The 17,257-nt window shown below is 40.2% G+C and overlaps 1 protein-coding gene across 6 annotated transcripts in view; it reads right to left on the bottom strand.

The window, feature by feature from the left end:
* TENM4 (teneurin transmembrane protein 4) overlaps positions 1 to 17,257 on the bottom strand; it is a 600,317-nt gene that overhangs the window by 166,070 nt on the left and 416,990 nt on the right. For all 6 annotated transcript variants that reach the window (XM_069016277.1, XM_069016269.1, XM_069016304.1 and 3 more), the window contains 2 exons: positions 14,144 to 14,358; positions 7,980 to 8,190 (listed from right to left, as the gene is read on the bottom strand). In XM_069016277.1, the coding sequence (XP_068872378.1) occupies positions 7,980 to 8,190; positions 14,144 to 14,358 (426 nt within the window). The remainder of the gene's footprint in view (positions 1 to 7,979; positions 8,191 to 14,143; positions 14,359 to 17,257) is intronic.

The raw sequence follows: 17,257 nt of genomic DNA, 5'->3' as shown, positions 1-17,257 counted from the left end.
TGAGCCTTGACCCCTGTAGAGATGCCCCCAGTTCCCTGGAGAATCTCAGGTGCCACCAAAGTCCTGTGCTCAGGCAGCTCCATTGAACTCTTGGTGGTCTTCTGTCAGGGCCAAATAAAAAGCAGAACATATGGCTCCCTTCCTTCTGCCTCTTGCAGACTCGCTGCACAAACGGGGTCAAACCTTGTTCCTTCTCAGAGGCTCTGGCAAGCTGTCTAGAAATCAGTTTAAGATAATCTATGAAACTTTTTCTGAGACTGCTGTAGCACTCAACAAAAGAAAGCAGTCACACATCTAATACACAGACCAGCTGTTATCATTTAAAAAGTCAACATATACCAGGAGTGACCATACAGACCAATGTCCTCATCTGCTCAGCCCCTGTGCAAAATGAAGATTGGTCCAGTGACTCCTGGGGTGCTGATGTTGTTGGCTTCTGTTCTTTTGTGGTCTTGCATGCAAGTATGTACATGTTAATACAGCCTTTGGAAAATTGAGGCTTTAAAGCTTCTGTTGTTCTAGTACAGAAAGAGTTCTCCTTTTGTTTGCCAAAGCAGACGAGTAACTCCCACAACCTCATTTCTGTGCTGTAGCAGGGGAGCATTCATGGAAAGAAAAGTGTGCACAAAGCTGCTCTAGCAGCTCGGTAATACAACACAGGAATAAAACAAGCTGTGCTTACATTAGCCCGCAGTCTGGGCTGCGTGGAAAGAGCTATATACAAAAGTGTAAAAACGAAAACCATATGCACCGTTTTACACATTTCTCCAGAACCCCTCAGACAGCACTTACATGCCATGTTATTAAGGCAGAATTCTGCTGTTCTGAAACAAAGTGAACAGAAAAACACAGGGGCAGACATGAAAGAAAGAAGGAAAGAAAGAAGGAGAGAAAACAAGCAAGAAAGAAAAAAGAAAGAAAAGAAAGAGAGAAAAGAAAGAAAGAAAAGAAAGAAAGAAAAGAAAGAAAGAGAAAGGCTTTAATTTGGTATTAAATAATGACCCTAAAACTAAAGCAATTATTCCAATCAATAAACCTTTTGTACAAGCTCTGTCAGATCAAGAGAACTTGCCTGCCCGAACATGGCACACGGACATGCAAGTTCAATGCTACCAGTCCATGTAAGTACAGATGTAGGCAAAGCTTTTCAAAAAGACAAATCTACCTTCGTTTTTCTACCACTTTAAAGCATGATTAAAACCAGACAAAATCTGGAACATTAAAGACATTCAGATGTCTAACTTCTACTGAGATGAATACTTACTGGCATTCAAGCAGTCTTTAGAAGCATGGCCTAATTTCTTTTATAGAACATAAATGAAAGTCTTTGTCCATTTTTCTATTTTTCCCACCCAAATAATCACTTGTTATCATAAAACCTATTGAAAGAGGAGTGTACATACAGAAATCAAAATAAAAAAATAAAGAAAAAGTTCAAATCTAACATTAAATAAATTATTGCATCTCTGCTTTAAAACTAAGCTAGCTTTACATATTTTAATGTTCTATTGCTAGCTTTTATTCATAGATCATCAAGGAAGAGATACACTCAGTATAGAAAGAGCAGCCATGGAAGTTTTCACAGCAAAGCATTTGACCTTTACAGGCCTCTTATTATTTAATTATCTTTGAGATGTGTCCCTAATTTCCTCTTTATTAGAAATGCCTTACGTCTTCAATAGAAAAATCCTGAAATAATAATTTTGCCTGCCATTATGACTTGGGAAGCAGGGTTATTATCTAAGAATTGTTTCAGACACTTGCAGAGAGAAAAAAGGTCATTACAAGTAACATCTAGATTTGAAACAATTGGTTTGACTTCCTGCTTCTTCGAAGTGCTGCAGGTCTAAGCAGCAGCAGGCAAAAAGCTGCAGTTAACATTTAGGGAGCAGTGTACCATAGGATCATGGACAAACATTACTGACTGAAGCTGAAAGGAATTTAAGAACCAGGAGGAATGTTTGATCTGTTAGGAGTTGTCTGAAAAGGCAGACATGGAGATCAGCTCCAACACTGGAACATGCTCACCCTCTTGGCTCACTTCACTGGGAAATGAGGCTGTTCATCAGTTTTGAGGAAGAACGTGGAAAGATTAAGGGAGCACTGATAAAGCTGCTGTTGACTTCCAGGTGTTAGTTTTAAGGGTTGTGTCACTATCCATCCAAAACCATCATCGCTGTTTTACTGAGAATAGCAAACAAACTCTGGATATGAGGAGTGCAAACTAATGTGGAAAGTTTCACCTCTGCACAGCCCTCTTTCCATTTCCAGATCCAGGCTCAGCCCATGTTTGCTTTTTATTAAGCCCTATAAAGAAAACAGACTACACTTACACATGGGCTGGATGAAAGTGGAATCTCACCAAGCACACTACTACAGCTGCTTGGAGTGGGGAATTCTTGCTGCTCACAAAGCTCAGGCAGAGGGAGTTCACCCCACACTTCTGTCTCGCCTTGTGATACTGTGCTCTGTGCCTATCAGACTGGGCTGGATTTGGCTGAGATGGAGAGGGCAATCTGCTGTCTTCTTGCCATCCTTCTGTATGGACTAGCTCAATTCTCACAGAGGACCTCACACTCTGTGGCCAGCTGGATGTTTAGTGGAAGGTACTTTGCATAACCTGAACCTGCTCTGAGGATAAGCATTTTCAGTCAAGCAGACCTGTCAACACAATGTCATTCAAGAGATCAAATACACAAGGAAAGAAAAACCTAACACAGCCTGGCAGTGACTCATAAATGCATTTTTTGCTTTCGACATGAATTGAGTGACTGTATCTTTTCTAAATACTACCTGAGACCTATGAGCTTTGCCACACTCAGAGAAGCTAGGTAAGAGCTGAAAGCAGGAAACAAAGCATCAAAAAAAGGGTTGGCAGCAACAAGAGAGTAATCAAAAAAAGCATTGCCCATCTGACAGAGCATCAGATGTCTGCTTGTAGAGGGGTATACAGAGCCAAAGTCAAAAACGATTTGCAGAGCATGAAAAGCTCTGCTGTTATTTTGTAGGAGAGAGATCGAAAATCCATCAAAAATTAAGTGATTTTTCTTTCTGGCACAGTTCTCATATGTTGCTGTATTTCTTCTTCTGTGCAGAGCAAAAAAACAGTTGTGAGTGTGGGCAGGAATGGGTTACTAACTAATTATCTGCAGAAGGTTACCACAAGGTGGAAGTCCCCCTCTGACACAGAAGGGCTAAGATGACCACACTCATTCAATAGGGGAGAACTGAGTACTTCCATGGAGCAGCTGGAGTCTCATTAACAACTAAGGAGATCTGATTCAGCAAAGTATTTGCTGAACTTTCAGCCTCTTTAGCCTAAGGAGAAGTTCAGAAAAGGGTAGCTGGGACATTAGAACCACTTTTCCTCATTCAGAGTTCTGAAGATCTAATAGGGCATGGGGGACTTCTAACTGAGGCATTAAGGAGCCAAAAGAGAAGTGCAAGCCAGAACAGATCACACCCCATGTTACTCTGCACAGTATCCTGACTCCTCAATATTTACATGAAACCAATTTAGATTTTTCCAGCCATTAGCAAAACAAGAGTAAATAACATGAATGGTTTTGAGACTCCAAGTGGATCGCACTTCTGTATTCTTTCTGAAGTGGAAATTGCTAGAGTTTAGGTTAGCTTACACTTAAGCAGCAAAAGCAAGGGAAAGAAATCTGAGCTACTCAGACTCTTCCTTTTCCCTTTGCTAAGAACAAGCTAAACACGAAGGCACTTTCACACAGTGCTAAGGAAGTCATTCTTGTCACCTCTCACGCAAGGATTCCCAGTCCGATGCTTGTCCTTGTGCCCTGCAATTGCTCCTCTGTGACCTCAGTCCTACTGTGAAGTGTTCCTCTGCTGGTATCATTCCTGGGTGTGAAGTGCTGTCCCAGGGACTGCATGGGGTGGGCTACATTCTGGGCTATTGCAGGAAGGGCATGTGCCTTTTGTTTTATATTGCCAAGTGCTGTGTGTGCTGGCAGCCCCTTATAAATCACACCAGAGCTCCTCTTGCACTTCAGTGGAGGAAACTACCTACAGTAGGTTATTTTTACCTACTGGTAATGGATGGTAGAGGGGGCAGAAGGAATGATCTTTTTCTTAAACTTAAGCATTGTGTCATGCAGAAGATAGGAGTAAGATAAAACCTTGCATCCTATCCTGGGTGTTCTACATGTGTTTCCTGTTGCTTGCTGGGCGACATGCTGGCAAACAGCGATGCTCTCCTCTCAAAGACAACTGATTTTGCTCTTCTTTTTGATTTCTCAGTGTCCCTGCACAGCTGAGCCCGCCTGAGCTCAGCAGTAACAGCTGCTGGAAGACACTTTGACTCCATAGATGCCCTTTTCAGGTTCTCAGATGTTTCTTGCTTCTACTGAGCAAACTTTTGGCCAAAATCTGTCTGAGATGTGCTGATTCCATCTGATCCCTGAGCCTACTATTTTGCTTCACTTAGACAAGATTGCTCTAAATAAATTACCACTATCAGGCTGATAGTAGCAGATTGTAAATCCACAAGGTGCTTCTCAAAGAAGTGTTTCTATTAGGAATTTCACAAAGTGCCACCAAGGTAATTTACAATAAGGTTAATTTATTTTTGAGAGACCTTGACTGTCCATTCCTTTATAATGTAATGAATTGTAATTCAGAATAATAGGATATAAAAATACTATTAAAAGCTGAAAACTCTTCCAAAATAATATTCTTCCCTCCACCTGAATTGTCTGTATTATTCAGAAGTATAAGCTCTGACAGGCATTACAAGGCTGTATTCTCCCCAGGTTTACATTCCGTGCCATCTAACAGGCACACATTTTGACACCACCTTAACCCTTCAGTGATGATGATTCCACATCGTTTTAGAAAACAGGCCAAGTTGCCATCTCCTGCCCTCAAAATCTGTGCTAATGTTCCTGAGCGGATTTAGTTACAGCCTTATTGCATTCCAAAGCTGTATGATGGACAGCCTCACAATTTATGAAATTAACTGTGTGTTATCAAACTGGGAATACAGATGCTTTTTTCCATTTTTCTCTAGCTTTCACTAGAATAATGGAAGCCAAATCATTCCAGGCCAGCCCTGCACAGTAATTGCAGTTGATACTGTCATACAGAGCCGGCAATGATTTGCTGGCTCTGAACAGCTCGGTCTGTTGAAACACAGCAGATAAGACTTGGAAAATCAGCACCCTTTCCATCCAACATGTTTATTGCTGAAGTAAAAGCTATGGCCATTTATTTCCGTGAGTCCTCATTCGCAGGGGATGTTTGCCTGAAGCAATGACTGCACAGTTTGGCTTTATGAACTTATCATTACAATCACCATTATCAATTTTGTGCTTTCTACTACTATCTGTGATTATTAATTAATGCTTCATTCATTTTCCCAGCAGTTCTATCACCCTCACAGCATCTCTGGGGAAATGTCACTCCCCTCGGTTTTAGACGGTGAGCAGCTGAAGAATGAGCCTAGGCTGGGGCAGAATTAGCACATCAATCAGAATTCAGGAGTTCCAGGCTGCTGGTCCTCTTCTCAGATCACTGGATCCTACTTCTTCCTGCACCACAGCTATGCTTTTCAAACTCACTCTTACTGTAAGCCCTATGTTAGTGGAATAATAAAGGGAGATTTCTTGCCACAGAAATCAAATTAAATGGCAGCTTGCCTCTGACAGTCAACACAACTCCTTTGAAGGTTCCTCACCCCACACAGACAGATCTAAGGCTTCCATCACATGTGACTTGATTTATTCTTTTGGTGTTGCAACTTTACACACTGATTCATAAGCACTGTCAGGTTGCTTTATCCTCTTTACTTGGGCAGTGAAAAAAAATAGTAACACTACAGCACCACAGTATTTATATACTTACAATCTAGCAACCATGTCTTGCCGGACTTCATGAATACACTAGAAAGGTTCTGAAGCATTAGAGTTACACAAAACACCTGACTTTGTTTTTTTTTTTTAACAAGCTGTTGAAATCTAGATTGAGAAGAAAGGTACCAACTTGTTAAGGCTAGTACAATGTTTTTATGGTACTTATACAAATGCTGCACTTTTCTGGATAAATTCTAGCCAAGAAGCCACATTTTCCTACCTAAACATTTTACTTAAGTCTGTTTCAAAACGCACAGCTTGTCCTTTAACAGGTTTTTTTTTACACTACAGCTTTGTGTTGATATACAGCTGCCAGTGGATAAAGTGATTCCCACTTGTGTAGCAAAAGAAAACTTCCTTGTTTCTGAATCACAGAAACACAGAACGATTCAAGGTCAGCAGGGGATATATTGGCCATACCATGGGCTCCATATCGTGGACTGCTCTGCCTATCATGCAGTCATGAAGGTACAGCAGACCACAAACAAAAAAAACCAAGATTGCCTTCAAGACAGTCTGACATGCTTCTCACCCACACCATTTCTCTGCATTTCAAAGGCAAATTAAGAATGCTTTTTATTTTCTTTCTTCTTGTTTTTCCCTGTATTAGTGCAATGAGGCCAAGAGAAAAGTCTGGCTATAACACTTAAGCATCACTTTGAAAACAAGAACAAGTAGTGACAGTGCTCTAAATGTGTTTTCTGCTGTTAGAGCCTTACTGACTTTTTTTCCTGTGATGGGAAATTTTGGACTGAAGACATTCTTAGCCAAGGAAAAAAAGCTGCCTTCAGAAGAATATCTTAAGCTTCTGTTGTTATTGTAAGCAAAAAATCAAATTACTAAAGTAAACTAAATGGAAGTAAATCTGCATTCTATAGAGTAAGACTTCAATTTCGTAAGTTAATATACAACTACTTCTAGTGTTGCTCAGCTGCAAACAAGACAGAACATCACATTTCCAGGTTTTGAATTTATTACAGAGTATTACAGCAGTTTCCACTTCTGCATCAGATAAACTTTAGTGCTAAAATGGAATATTGGGATGTTAATGACTTTCCTTTAATAAGACCTAAACTTTTTAATTAACCTGCCAAGACAAATTACAGCCCATAGCTCTTAGGTAACTATTGCAGACAGCTGAGACTCAACACCAATGCCTCTGTTGGGAGAGGGATTAATGGCAGCTTTGGAATGAGTCTGCTTTTTTCTGCAAAAAAAAGAAGTCCATTAAACACTGTGGCTAGAAGAATGCTGAGTGCTAGTTTTATGGAGTAGTCTTTAAATTACAACCAAATGAATTTAGGTATATGAACAGTTTCAGCAGGTCAATCAAATTTAAAATTAAGTATTATTGAATCGGGAACAGATTCTGATATTTACAGGGTGGAAGAAGAATACTCAATGGGTTATCAGGCACCCACTGGCAGCATTCTTTCCTCTGGACAGCAACAAATCCATACCTGTGAGCTGAACTGACAAGGCATTTTACTGCCAGAGAAGTCAAAAGACCTATTAAGTTAATTTGCTCTTCTTAAGCAATCTCAGCTTCATTCTGTTAGCCAGGAGAAACAGAGATTCCTGTTGCTGTGGTTGCTACTACCAAGTCTTACAGTGCTCTTTATTGGAGTTTCAACCCCAGTATTCTGCCCGAACTCCAGCTTGAGTGATTTTGATGGTGTTCAATGGCAGGAATGTCTGTCACACAGAACTGAGGCATGGTACTGCTGTCTGTTCTTCAATCATTCCTACACCTCTGCTCCAGAAAGAGAAATAAGCCAATCAAACAAACAAAAAATCAAACAAAACCAACAAAAGCCAACTAAATAAAAGGAAAATCAAAGTAAGAAAATACAGCAAGGATTTTCCAGCTTGTAATCCATGTTTGGCACTGGGCAGAATCTCATTACGGTTATAGTTACTTAAAAGGCCTAAAAAATACTTACTCAACATTTAGGGTCTAATAGTATTCAGCACGTTGCTAAATACAATCCCCTTCAAGCATTCTCTCCAAAACCACACAAAGCCATCGTGCAATTCGAGTATGTGCGTTAATACCTGTCCCCAAGGCATATTTAGGAGTTTAGGAATAATAGAGGAAATCCTTACCAATAGCAGTAGTAAGGAAAGAAACCACTTCCGATTCCTTGCCATCATTGTAGAAGGCCAAATGCCATATTCCTGAATCTAAATACTGGATAAATCCTGTCTCGTGGCTGGCCAAGGGCACAAAAGCTCTGTGCTGCCGCTGAGGTCCTTCCAAGCTTCTTGCCTCCTGTGTCAGCAGACGTCTTCCATCAAGGAGCTCGACAAAGTCAAACTGAAACATAAGAGGGAGCAATTTTTGTGTGTATATCAGGTTTCCTCAAGCTTAGTCTCTTATTCTGCATCTACAAAAGCATCATAAACAGGATTTTCTCTGGTAGCTCAAGTATTTTCCTGGACTACCTGCAAGTAACCATTTTGGAAATAGCTAGTATATGAATGTATTTTCCTGCAATCATATGAATCATGAAATCATCTTTTGTTGGGGAATAGAATTATTGGGATCAATAAAAGAACTGTGCAAGCAATTGGGCTGGAGGTTTTTGGGCTTGTGTGTGTGAGAGACATTTTCCGTGGTAAAGTCCCTGTGTGAAAGCAAACAGTTTCGGCCTGAGAAAATTCAGGGAGTAAAGAACTTGCAGGTGTGATATCCGGGAGTGAACCAAGGGGGGTGAGCACAAAATTCTTTTGATCATAACAAGACTGTGGAAAACTGCCAATGTAGTCCACTTATGTAGAAATAGAAATGTGTCTTGATAAGCTTTAAGCCACTTAGGAGCTAACAAGCTGGTATACTATATAAGTGCCTTTAGACTGCTAATAAACGGAGTTCGTTTATCAACCATATTGGTTGGACTTCTGTTTTCTTGCTCCCCCCACCGGGGATCCGGGCTCCCCGTCCCGCGCGGTTTCCAATAATCTTTGTTTAGAAGGTGGCTTGCAGCATATTGGCCGTAGTGAGGTGTTCTCACTCTGCAGAAATATAGGCAGGGAAACATGAGACCATGCCTCAACTGCATTGTAAATATGGCACTAAGCAGCTGATTTGTTATCTTCTTTGTGTCTTGGCTAATACAGAAAAAATGACAGAAAACTATATTTAGCCCGACTGGGTTGTGTGCCAGAATTGCTAAGGGTCACCAAAGGAAAAGTAAGAGATATTTTAAAGTGAACTCCAGTAGAGCTTTTGCAGAAGCATTTTGGTTAGCCAACAAAGGTTTTATCTTAAAGCAGTAACAAAAATAGTTAAAAGATCACAGAAAATGAAGATGAAAAAGAGATAAACATATAGAAAAGTCCCATTTAAGGAGCGGCTCTAGGTATTTTCCTCAAAAGGATGCATTTACTTTTTGCAACAGTAACTTCAACTGAACAACTGCTTTGCTTTAATACCAGTATTGCAACTCCCTTTAGTTCCCTATTCAAATAATCTTCCACTGATTTTCAACAATAATTGTGTTTTGTCTGGTATTATATTAATGGGATGAGGCAGATATAAGCCTAGCAGGTATCACAAATATTAAATGAAACTTATCAAATCTGACTTTAGTCATGTGTTTAGATGACCAGGACACCTTGCAAGTAGAATCCAGCAACTGAGGCACTATTCAGCTGTTCTATTCCCTGACTTCACTTGGTTTTGCCTCTCTCATCCAGCTGGTCAGACAAGCTTGTGGTTTTTTTCTGGCAGAAAAATGAAAAACAGGCAGAAAGAAACACCACCACTTATTTCTGAACCTGTAAATGTTGCTGCACTGAATGGTTGCTGAGTGTTAGCTGTGTCACCAATATTTAGGTTGTATATCCCTTTTCACTTTACTGTAGCAAAGTTTGTGTGCTTATTATTAAGTTGTCTGGGTTGGTCTTCAAAGTCAACCAAAATAAGGACTTGATGACATGTTCTTTCCTATGTAGGAAAAGTTAAAAAAAGTTAAGCTACTAAGTTAAAAAAAGATGTGCTTATTTCCAACAACATTTTGAGCAATGAGCTATATATGACCTAGCTCGCATATGAAATGGCAGAATTTGCCCCGAGGTTATTTTTATTATGTATTTAAAATTATATCTTTACAGGAAATTAATTTTGAATCTTGCTTTCATTTTTTTTCTTTCAGCTGTATTTCAGTACACAGATCTCAAATTTGGTGCTGAAGTGTCTTTTTGAAAATGTAAAAGCTGCTACACCTGCAAAGGTCATTCATTTTGGGTGTCTATCCAAGTTCGATTAGCTAGACACAGAGTTTGTGTGTTGAAAAAATATGATGTAAACATTAATTATAAAAACATATGATCTAAAATCTAAAAAGACAATGTAAGTAGAAATTCTAAACACATGTAATTAAAAATGTACATTTCTGTTTCAACCTTGTCCTGGGTGCATCAGGCACAGCATCGCCAGCTGGGCAAGGGAAGGGATTGTCCCGCTCTGCTCTGCACTGGGGTGGCCTCACCTCGAGTGCCGGGGGCAGCCTTGGGCTCCACAAGATAAGAAAACATTGAGCTCTTAGAGAGTGTCCAGAGGAGGGCCACGAGGATGGCGAAGGCTCTGGAGGGGAAACCTTATGAGGAGTGGCTGAAGTCACTTGTTCTGTTCAGCCCAGAGAAGAGAAGACTGAAAGGAGACCTGACTGTGGTCTGCAGCTTCCTCATGGGGGAAGAGGAGGGGCAGGCACTGATCTCTTTCTTCTCTGTGGTGACCAGTGACTTGAGGAAACAGCATGAAGCTGAGTCAGGGGAGGTTTAGGTTGGATAACAGGAAAAGGTTTTTCACTTCAGAGGGTGGTTGAACACTGGAACAGGCTCCCCAGGGAAGCGGCCACAGAAGTGTCTGGACAATGCTCTCAGGCACAGGGTGTGATTCTTGGGGTCTCCTGTGCAAGGCCAAGAGTTGGACTTTATTATCTTCATCAGTCACTTCCAACTCAGCATATCTATGATTCTATAAAACAACAGAATGATTTAAGAGGATACTGGTGAGTGGTTGGTTTGAATGACACTTTGTGACCCAGGTATCTGTAGCCACTCTGAGCATGAGCTACTGCCTAGGCTGATGCCTCATCAGGTCTCAGTGGGACTATGCCTGTCACAGCTGAGCAGGACAGTGACAGAGGACATCATCGTGGTGTCTGGGTGCTGGGAATGTCCCAACAGAGCTTGAGTTTGATTAAGGAACAGGTGAGCTGAAGAAGGTAAAACCAGTAAGAGAAAAACCTAAGTATTTCCATTTTCATTTTGGAGCACAATGGAACAGCTTGATCACAGGTAAAGTTCACCTCACCAAGCGCTGACATTTCCATGGCAGCTTGAGTTAGTTTTCTAGAATCACTGGCTTGCAAGTGAAGAGACACTTCTGGGATGCAACCTGCTTCATCGTAAAGTGGACATCTAAGAACTGTCCTGTGGATGGAGCTTACACGCATCCACTTCCTGCTCTTTGTTAGATGTAGTTACTTAGAGCTTAGTGAGATGAAAGCAACTTCAAGGCACTCACGTACAGTGAGCTGCTGTTCTTCCACTCCAGTCTGGGTTATGCTTACTTGGGGCTTCCTGCCAAAAGTAAAAGGTATTTTTTTACAAATATTTGCAAGATGCTGCTGCAGATGCTGATGACTTTGCCAAGCTACTAGTTACAAGTTGTAAATATTAATTGAGCCACAAATGGATTGTGTTTTATTGCATTTTAATACATTCAAAGATTTTTAATAGGCAATTAGTTACTGCCAGCAAGGAAATCATAGATAAAATACCATGTTAATCAATTCAAACTGGACAAATGGAAAAATACCCCCTGCAAGCTGTGATGGCCAATCCGTAATATCTATGATTTATTAAAATTTGGCTTAGGTTAAAATGAGTTTGAAAAAGGATTTGATCTAGGAAGATTAAATCTAATAGACCATAACAAAATTGTGTAACTTACTATGATTTGTTGAGAAGAATGAGAAGAAATGCCTTTTGTTAATAACAAACTACTTTGGGCTTCTGCATGATCTGTTTCTAAGACTACAGAAATTTGGAGCTTACATTTTCTTCGTACTTATTAGTGACCACCACAGCGGTTGGCAACCTAAAATAGAAAACAGTCACCACAGCCAGAGAAAGTTTCCCAAAGAGAATTTGGAATAGTTTGTTTGCGTGGTCAGGTTTTGGTAGCAGCAGGGGCTGCAGGGGTGGCTTCTTTGAGAACCTGCTGGAAGCTTTCCCTGTGTCTGACAGAGCCAATGCTAGCCAGTTCCAAGACAGACCCACCGCCGGCCAAGGCTGAGCCCGTCAGTGATGGAAGCAATTGTCACCTCTGTGATAACATATTTAAGAAGGAAGAAAAAAATTATTGCACAGAAGTAATTGTAGCCAGAGAAGAGGGGAGTGAAAATATGCAAGTGGACCAATTATGCAGACACCAAGGTCAGAGGAGAAGGAGAAGGAGAAGGAGAAGGAGAAGGAGAAGGAGAAGGAGAAGGAGAAGGAGAAGGAGAAGGAGAAGGAGAAGGAGAAGGAGAAGGAGAAGGAGAAGGAGAAGGAGAAGGAGGTGCTTCAGGTGCTGGAGCTGAGATTCCCCTCCCTGTGGTGCAGCCTATGGTGAAGCAGTTGTACCCCTGCAGCCTGTGGAGCTCCAAAGAGGAGCAGAGATCCAGCTGCAGGCAGCCCGAGACCCATGCAGGAGCAAGTGGATGCCTGAAAGAAGGCTGTGACCCTGTTCGAAGCCTGTGCTGGAGCACGCTCCTGGCAGGACCTGTGGCCCCATGGACAATGGAGCCCACACTAGAGCAGGTCTGCTGGCAGGACTTGTGACCTTGTGGGGAACCCATGCTGTTCTTCAATGACTGCACTCCATGGAAAAAGTGAGGTCTATGTGTTAAACTTTAAATTTTTTACTTAAACAACTGAAACTATCTGCATAATAACTTCTGTTCCATAACAAAGTTTAAGAATGATAATAAGTAAAGTGAATACAGAGTTCTGATCTACAGTAAGTATTATGCTATCATGACTTGAGCTTTTATTCAACTAACACAGGATTTTTAAGTCATAAATGTTTGAATCTCTCTGTGAAAGGAGACTGATTAAAAAAGGGCAATAACAGCATTATTGTGGCACTGAATTTATGATGTGCTGATCCTATTGAAATATTTTAATTCTGCAGAAAAGTAGGCAAAGAAGTGCAGATTTATGACACCTCTGACAGAAATAAGTTGGAGGTGTGTTAATATGAACAAAATACCATATTATCCAGAGAGATAGTAATAAACATACCTGTTTGTTTAAAAACGAAATAAAGGCAGGCTATTTCTATAAATCTCTAATATTTTCAGCTAATAGTAGAGGGCAAGGGCAAGACACACTGACATAAACCTGCTAATTCTTTGCTAACATGCTGATGCAAGTGGGAGTAAGATACTTTGCACTGCCAGCAAGCTATGCCCTAATGTATTAATCAATCTGGGTAAGAGCAGCTTAGAAGCTGAAATGGAAAGGAGAGAAAATAATGTATAAAATCCTTACTTAAGGGGATGGTTCTTCAGAGCTTTTCACAGAAAGCGATTTTTTGATATGGTTTTTGTCAAGGTGTGTTAAGGAAAGCATCTGCTTTCATTTTAATCCTACAGAATAATAACTGGATCTTGATTTCTGCCTAAGTTGGTGGCTTTCTGTAAAATCTTGATTTTCTTTTCTTATACACTAATTACCTGGCCCTGACAAACCTCAGTCTAAGCTGACAGCATACATCCTGGGAAGGGCTGGTTCAAGGCATTCCAGCATGGAAGACAGAAGTGAATTTTGCTCCCCTAAGGGTGACCAACTTGTTGCTCTTACCACGAGACGGGAAAGGCAGTGGCTGAAAGAGAGACAGACCTGAGATACACGAATCTGCTTAAGAGAAGATTCCTTTGGATGCAGTTTGGATGTGGCTGCCTTTGTGCAAAGCACTGGATGGAGAAGGTGGTACCTTCTGCTGGCACCACCAGTGACCACCAGCCTCACAAACCCATTCTCCTCTGGCAGCTTGCTGCCTTAGGCAACTGCCGGCTCTGCCCCTGCCTACAGCCCACCAGATTAATTTGTGTAAATTTTGCAATCGTCTCTTGATTCTCCTTCTCTGGATAAATGATCTTTGGCATCTTGCAAGCATGCAACAAATTCTTGAAAGAAACAGATGAAAGAAAACAATACGTCATACAAACATCAATTTAAGACAACATTATTTAATTGAAATAAGGGCCCATTACCTGTGTGTGTGATGGTGGGAGTCCTTTTCTGCCATAGATGCCAACCAGAGCAGCCTTTCCTAAAGAAACATTGAATTTCAGATGCACTGGGTGGTCGATGAACACCTGAGATCTCCAAAAGATACCAGGAGGGATCTTCTGTGTGGCTCGTCTGCCTACATCAATTTCTCCGGAGTCTATAAAACTGTCGTCTGGAAAGAAACTACTGGGCTTTCCTGCCAAAACACAGGAACAAAATTCTTGAATTAGTCTTACATCCTGAAAGTAATTTAATCATACTGGTATCTCTGACACTGATCTTGAGGAACAGTCTATTAGTGTCCTGAAGTCTTCACAGTACTTTGTCTAGCCAATCCATAAGATTATGGGAGGAAAACTGGCAGGATAATTTTTGGCTTCAGTAACTGTTTTGTTTGAAAACACGAGCATGGGAAGAGCAACCTGGAGAAAAATGGCCTTTTGCTTAAATTGTAACATCAGAGAGTGTGTAATTACATTACAAAGATAAGAATAAATCATCTGACATTATATTCTAAATGAATATAAGTTTAGGAATGGAGAAGTCATCATTAAATTAGTAACGAGAAGTGTAGCAAGAGTGAGACAGATGTGCCACAGAGTGGAATGGTGGTGTGGAGAACAGCAGCATGAACGATGCCTAAGTAGGAAAAGGAGAATGTTTCTCTATTAAATTAATTCTTGACAGTGGCAACAGTATTTGAAATATGCTGAACTGTCAAAAAAAAGCTAAAGAAAAAAAAGAACTGAGAAAAACAAAGGAGATCATACCCTGCACTTGAGTAATATCTATTAAGAAACATGAGAGGTTTTAATTGGGTTTCAGTATAATCTGTAAAGTGTGCTATTATTATCCATTTTCTTTCAGAAGACAAATGGAGGCATCTGTTTCTAAAACTACCAGGCTGGAGAGCCTGGGTATTCAAATGGAATCAGTACATGTCGTAATGTCCAAGGGAGTCAGCAGGGAGCTTGGCACCCCAAAAAAACGCACCTGAGGAATTCCAGGTTAGAAATTCATAGTCACAACTCTCAAAGCAGGTGGCTGGTTCAAAAAATCTAGACCCAAAGGAAGACCAGGGAATGAGGGGCAGAATAAAAAATCAAACACCAGAATGTTCCCTCTTCAGCCTGTGCTATAACCAGTGGCCACAGCTTTGGTGCAGGGCACAGGGATGATGAAGAAGGCAACTGCTTAGCAAACAGCCTTTATTAAGGACACTTCTAGTGGAAAAGTGTGCAGTAGTGTCACCTGAAAGATTCTGGCTTTAGCAAAGAGAGCAACATGTCACCAACAAAGACTAATTATTTATTTTGGAGATTTAAATAAATTTGTTCTCTTACCTCTGTGCCATTACAGCACACACTACTCTGTGTTTCACAGAGCAAACAATTTAACAAAATGAGAAGGGAACTTCGGGCTACGTACATTCTTTTGTAGAAAAATCACATTATGAATTTGTTTCTTTCAGTACCTACATTTGAGGAATGTGTAAAAAAAATCTTTTCCCATCTATCATGAATTCGCATCAAATAGTCTCAGAATTTACTTGCCATATTGAAAAGGTGACTGGTAGAACATTGCATTTTACTATTTCAAATGACCTTTCCTTTAAAATTACATAATGTTAAATACAGTATTGCCTTAAATTTCTCCAAATACCATCCCAACACAAACTCTCCAGGAGAAACAGATGTAAATTGTTAGCTGTCTCTGAAAATCAATATAGAAACAATATGCATATTAACTATTAAGGATGGAGAATCTTTCCTTGCAGAACTTTTGGTTCCAGTAACACTAAACCCTGACTTAAAGTCAGCAACTGCTTAAGGACACTGCTGGAGCAGGACTTGATGGCATGAGCTATCTTGAGGTAGAAGTTTTATGCATACCAGCACAAAAGGTGTATATATGCAAAGGCTGTATGTTCACACAAAAAAAGCTACTCTTAATTTTATAAGATCTCCATTTATCTTTGCTCATCACTCTCAAATAAATAGAGAAGGGAAATCTGCTGACTTTTTATCCATTTTCAATACACATACACATTAAAGGAGATAATCAGAAGCATCTCAGGTATATGGGCATTCTTTCTGAATCCTGTGCTAATAGAGTACAATTGCACAACGAAAATCAGCCAGATAGATTCTGAGGGGAATTATGTTATCACCTGGATTGATAGTATTTCTTTGGTATACTAAAATTTTCTTTTCACACTGTCAGGATTATAGGAAACAGTTCCAATGTCTTCATGCAAAGTTTCTTATTGCACTATTGTAGGAGGAAAAGATTGAGGATTCTATTAAAGAAGAGCTACAGACATCACATGTTTTGGTTCAAATGAAGGACACATTTTTTCTGATTACTACTGACATGTTTTATAGATTCTTAGATATTCAGATGAAAACCTTAAGTATTTGATATGCCCCATGATTGTTCATTAATAAAGATTGTACATCAGAGTGAATCAGGGAAGGTGAGAATTTAATATGACAGATGTTGCTATGCAAGATAGAGCCTGGAGAAAATGAGCACAGGATGTATTCCGTAGAGAGAGCAGCACTTGCTCATGCAAACGAAAATGCTTCTGTGATTGCAAAAGACAGTCTCACAGAAATAATTTTTTGTACACACAATTACAAAGTTTATGTCTCCTCTTGGTGGACACTTGTATGTCTGAGAAGCAGATATCCTAAGAGCTTTTACATCATGTTGCCAGTGGTCGAAGCTTGTCCTGATACAGATGTCCAAGCAGAAGCTCTCTTCACCAGCCTGAATTTAGTCCCCGAAATCTCTCTCTGTTTCATCAGTTTTAGCCTACAGTAAGATTAGGCCCTATGGACTGGATACTTCATAAAGAAAGTACAATGAAAAAGCCATTTCAGCTTCTAATCAGAAATTGGCTTTTAATCAGAAATATCTGACTCCTTAAAATTAACTTCAGGTCTGAATTCTTAATTGGGCTGTCAATTACTCTGCTCTTTCTGCACATTACCTTGAACTTTTTAGTTACCGTAGCAACTGTTCCTAATTTCTTTGGATATCAAAATGAGCTATTTCATTTCAGACCTTGCTGAATCTCTCCGTATTTCCAA

The sequence above is a fragment of the Aphelocoma coerulescens genome, chromosome 1, assembly GCF_041296385.1.
Source record: "Aphelocoma coerulescens isolate FSJ_1873_10779 chromosome 1, UR_Acoe_1.0, whole genome shotgun sequence".
NCBI classification, from domain to species: domain Eukaryota; kingdom Metazoa; phylum Chordata; class Aves; order Passeriformes; family Corvidae; genus Aphelocoma; species Aphelocoma coerulescens.
The sequence above is the reverse complement of the archived record's forward strand: the minus strand, read 5'-3'. Positions and strand labels throughout refer to the sequence as shown.